General features: G+C 42.8%; 1 protein-coding gene across 1 annotated transcript in view; it reads left to right on the top strand.

The window, feature by feature from the left end:
- LAMA1 (laminin subunit alpha 1) overlaps positions 1–2,013 on the top strand; it is a 165,786-nt gene extending 163,773 nt beyond the window's left edge. The window contains exons 51-52 of the mRNA XM_012558209.1: positions 1,069–1,285; positions 1,853–2,013. Coding sequence (XP_012413663.1) covers positions 1,069–1,285; positions 1,853–2,013 — 378 coding nt within the window. The remainder of the gene's footprint in view (positions 1–1,068; positions 1,286–1,852) is intronic.
- The last annotated feature ends 3,121 nt before the right edge of the window (positions 2,014–5,134 follow it).

Raw genomic sequence — 5,134 nt, 5'->3', positions numbered from 1 at the left:
CGACATGCTGTGGGGTTGTTAACCAATGTCATAAAACAGTATGTGTACTACTGTTTCATGAGAAACTATTTGTTCTGTAAGCCTTCACCTGAAGTACAATTAAAAAAAAAAAAAAGAATAATATAGCATCTGAATCCTTTAGGAGGTTATTTTTCAAAACTATGGGTTTTTTTGTTTCTTTGTTTTTTAATAGTTAGCCTTCCTTTTTAGAAGAATACTATGATTTCGTCCATTCCAAGAGCATAATACAAATGGACTGCGTCTCTTTCTTTTTTCTTTTAAGACTTTTTTTTTATTGTACATTAAATGAAGGTTTACAGAACAGACTAGGTTCTCATTAAACAGTACACATATTGTTTTATGACATTGGTTAACAACCCTACGACATGTCAACACTCTCCCTTCTTGACCTTGGGTTCCTTATTACCAGCTTTCCTGTCCCCTCCTGCCTTCTAGTTCTTGTCCCTGGGCCGTTGTGCCCCAGTAGTCTCATTTTGTTTTAAGGAGCTGTCTAATCTTTGGCTGAAGGGTGAACCTCAGGAGTGACTTCATTACTGAGCTAAAAGGGTGTCTGGGGACCATACTCTCGGAGTTTCTCCCATCTCTGTCAGGCTAATAAGTCTGGTCTTTTTTGTGAGTTAGAATTTTGTTCTACATTTTTCTCCAGCTCTGTCCAGGACCCTCTGTTGTCATCCCTGTCAGAGCAGTCGGTGGTGGTAGCCGGGCACCATCTAGTTGTGCTGGACTCAGTCTCATGGAGGCTGTAGTAGTTGTGGTCTATTAGTCCTTTGGAGTAATCTTTCCCTTGTGTCTTTAGTTTTCTTCAGTCTCCCTTGCTCTCAACGGGGTGAGACCAGTGGAGTGTCTTAGATGGACGCTCACAGGCTTTTAAGACCCCAGACACTACTCACCAAAGTAGAATGTAGAACATTTTCTTTATAACCTATGTTACGCCGATTGAGCTGGATGTCCCCGGAGACCATGGTCTCCACAGCCCTCCACCCTGGACTGTGTTTCTTAGATGTGGAAAAATTCACCAAGATTCGCTTGTGTCTCTCGTGTGTTTAGGTTCTGTTTCATGTTAACAATGGTGCTGGTAGGATAACAGCCACGTATGAGCCCCAGACTGCTCTCTGTGATGGGAAATGGCACGAACTCCAAGCTAACAAAAGCAAACACCGCGTGGTTCTGATGGTCGATGGGAACGCAGTTCATGCTGAAAGCCCACACACCCAGTCCACCTCCGCAGACACCAACAACCCCATTTATGTTGGCGGCTATCCTGGTATGTGTGGCTGTCTGCTCTGCTCTTTCACTGCTGTTGGGGGCGTCTTAGTTCAGGTGGGTAGAAGAGGGATTGTAAAAGATACATAGTTTGAGTGACAAATCTTTTACCATGAGAAGGGCTGTTTCAAACACCTAGGAATTCTTGGAAAAAATAAGATGCTCTACACACGTAAGTGAATCATTAGGTAAGACTGAGATGGTTGGATCTGATTTAAAGTAAGCTGAGTGCTTTACTGAGGCGGATCAGTCATCATTTTAGGGAACAAATGTCGGTCTTATCATTTTGGATTAGAATCATGCATTTCAGCTGGTCCACGTAATTGTTACAAATGATAATAATATAAACATGTTATTTTATGACTTTTAACATAACTATGGCTTTAAATTATTATATATTAAAGTTTCTCATGAATTCTACTATTGACTGAAGCCACACATGTGGTAAGACATCCTTCTAATTTTGATATAGAAACCACTTGAGATTATTTTTGTCTCTATTGTTCTCCCTATGCCATTTCAACAAAATTAAGCAAGCTTTACCTTCTCTTCCCTCTTTCCTAAACAGCTGATGTAAAGCAGAACTGCCTTACCAGCAAAGCCTCGTTCCAGGGCTGTCTGAGAAAGCTCACTCTGAGCAAGGGCCCACAAGTGCAATCCTACGACTTCAGCCAAGCTTTCCACCAACATGGAGTTTTCCCTCATTCCTGTCCTGGGACTGAGCCCTGAACTTTAGCGAAAATCCTCGGTTGGGAATCATTGTGTATATTTGGAGGAGAATTACTTTTGTGAATTAACATCTCTTCCATTCAGAGTTCATTTCCAACTCAGGTTATATGTTTCCAGAGAGAAATATTGAGCTTATGTTAAACTAAAACCATGTGTACAACAAATACCTCTATTAAATAGCTCCAAGACGTAAATTGAATTAATTGGCTCGCTTCAGTGTTTTTAATTAATCTTTGTAAACATGGAATGTTCTATTGATTACTTGACAGTTTTTCATGTTTTGCATTTTGAGCTTTTAAAAACTAAAATCTCATTACAGACTGTAATAGATTAGAGCAGAGTATGAATACTTTCATTCCCTGATCAAAATTGTAAGCTCCAGCTTGTCTAAAAATAATGCCATTGGTTAAATTCCAGCATAGGGCACAAGCAGTTTGCAACAGGAGCTTTTAAACAAGTCCTATGAAGCAGAGAACAAAGGAAAGAGATGGAAACCTTCTTCTGACGTATCCTTGTTCCGTCAGGACCAGACCTAACAGCATTTTGCTAGGAAAAAAAAAGGTTTAAAATGGTATTGCAACTCGTTAGCTGTTCCTTTATTGCCAATTCTGTTCCCCTCCCCACCCCTTGGAACGAGACAGCTTTCCTTGATCAGCTACTTTTTCTGTGAGAATGTGTGCGATTTGAAAAGCAGGGAAATTTAAAACCCACCCAGGTATGTTCTTTTAGTGAATTAAGCAGTTTTAGACCTAGATTTCAGCCATCTTATTTTGTTCCCTCCAAATATGTTTTAGTTCTGCTCTGGGGCCACGGCTGAGGTCGAAGTGGCTACTATCCCATAAGCTTTGGACAAACGATGTCGTTTCTGGAATGCTTACTTGGAGAGTGGCCTCTAACTCTCGTAGCAAGGACCTGCTTTTCCGCAATGAAGATGCTAGATTTAATTTTTATGTCCGTTAGGGATTGTAATTGGATACACGGGGCAAACAGCTGTGGTCCTAGTCTGCATCCCTCCTCTGTGTCTGGGTCGTGTCTCCGGGCCTTGTGGTCATCTGCACCTTTTGGCCAATGCATTTGAAATTTGTAATTCCTTCCTGATTAAATATCCGTGTGAAGAAATTCTTCCAGAAAGGCAGTAATCAATGGTGGGAGTACTGATAGCTCTGTAACACCTGGCGATATAAGGACAGACTCCTGCTAACGAAGGCGGTTCACTCAGCAGCCGGCTTAGGAAGGGGCGTTGCTGTCTCAGGCCATGGGCAGCGTGAAAATGCACACAGACTTCCCCGTGCAAGGGAGGCCTTTCTATTCATGTTTCAATAGAAACAGCTGCAGCGGGAGATGAGGGCTTGGACATCCTAGACCTTGGTCCATACATTGGGTGCGGAAGTGCTCAAAACTGGGACACAGAGCACAGATTGAGGGGTTGCGTTGGGCTTGGCGCTCCCTCTCTGTAACTGAGGCTCACTGGGGGGCCTCCCGCTGGTTACTTCACTGCGCTTAGAGGGGCGACTCTGCCTTGTGCGGTAGGACTGCCAGACGAAACACCGGACGCCCGATAAGTCTGAAGCTCAGATTTTTAGTATAAGTGTGCCCAAAATATTGCATGGCATCCTGTATTTTTTATTTGCTAAATCTGGCAACCCCAGTTTAGAGGCCCCAAGGACCCAAAGGGATTATGATACCCCATCCTTCACTGCCAAGTGACTCAAGATAAAAACAAATCTAAGCCTTAAAATGCACGCCACGAAGTCCATTGAAGATCCTGTTTTTCCCAAGAGGCTTTTCTTGAACTATCCGATTATTTCCCTTGGTTTGTGGTGCCCCAAGTCTTTGCTTAGTTGGCCTACTGATCTGTCACTGTTTTTAAGACATAGTTTTCTCATCTGTTAAACTGGGTCATGATAGCAACCTCAGAAAGGTAAATATTTAGGGAATGTTATTCAAATTGACTCAAAAAGAAAGAAAATACCTAGATAAGCCCATAACATTGGCTGTATTGAAATTTAATCCTCAATCGCACCTGGCTACAAGGAAGTCCAAGGACCAGATGGATTTGTAGATAGGCTGTACTAAACATCAGAACAAAAGCAGGTAAGAAAGCCAGCCAACCGGTGTAACACAGCTGCCATAACTTTTAAGGGGGCCTGCTGGCGCAGTGCTTAAGCGCTCGGCTGCTAACCAAAAAGGTCAGAGTTCGAATCTACCACCCACTCCACAGGATAGAGATGCAGCGATCTGCTTCCGTAAAGATTTACAGCCTTGGAAACCCTACGGGGGCAGTTCTACTTTGTCACATAGGGTCACTATGAGTCGGAATTCAACTCGACAGCAATGAGTTCGGTTTTGGGTTATAACCTTTAAACGAAATAAGAGAAGAAAAGTATCAAACAATTGCAGACCAACTTTATTTATGGATCTACATGATGAAATACTGTTGTTATTATTGTTGGGTGCCTCATAGCAATCCCATGTGACAGAGTAGAACTGCCTCTTGGGGTTCCCTTGGCTGTAACCTTTAGAGGAGCAGATGGCCAAGACTTTCTCCCATGGAGCTGCTGGGTAGATTCAAACCACCAACCGCTCAGTTAGCAGCCAAGCACTTAACTGTTGCACCAAGCAGGGCTCTAGTTCATTTAATCTTTCTGGAAAAATCATGGCTAATCACATTCACAAACCCATGGATTCTCCCCCCCCCCACATTTTATTTATTCTCATCTGTTGATGGACACTTGGGTTGTTTCCACCTTTTGGCTACTATGCATAGTACTGCTCTGAACAGCGGCGTACAAATAGCTGTCTGAGTCCCTGCTTTCAGGTCTTGTGGGTATATACCTAACAGAGGAATTGCTGGGTCATATGGTAATTCCATGTTTAACTTTTCTGTGTATGTTAGTGTCTTATTAGCAAACCCATAGATTCTTCTTCCTATTCTCACATGTGGTGAGTTTTTAACTGGGTCTTCGTTCAGCTTTTCAGTTGTCCTTCCATTTTCCCTGGAGTTGTGGCTTATTCTTATTCTATCCTGACATTGCCAACAGGCTGGCTGTTTTCAAAGAAGTCCATGGAGAGACCAGATACTGGCTGTGTGTGGGCTGAAAGGATGCTGGGGGGTTGGCCA

This window comes from Trichechus manatus, unplaced genomic scaffold (genome assembly GCF_000243295.1).
Source record: "Trichechus manatus latirostris isolate Lorelei unplaced genomic scaffold, TriManLat1.0 scaffold00146, whole genome shotgun sequence".
NCBI classification, from domain to species: domain Eukaryota; kingdom Metazoa; phylum Chordata; class Mammalia; order Sirenia; family Trichechidae; genus Trichechus; species Trichechus manatus.
This window is presented reverse-complemented; position numbering and strand designations above follow the sequence as displayed.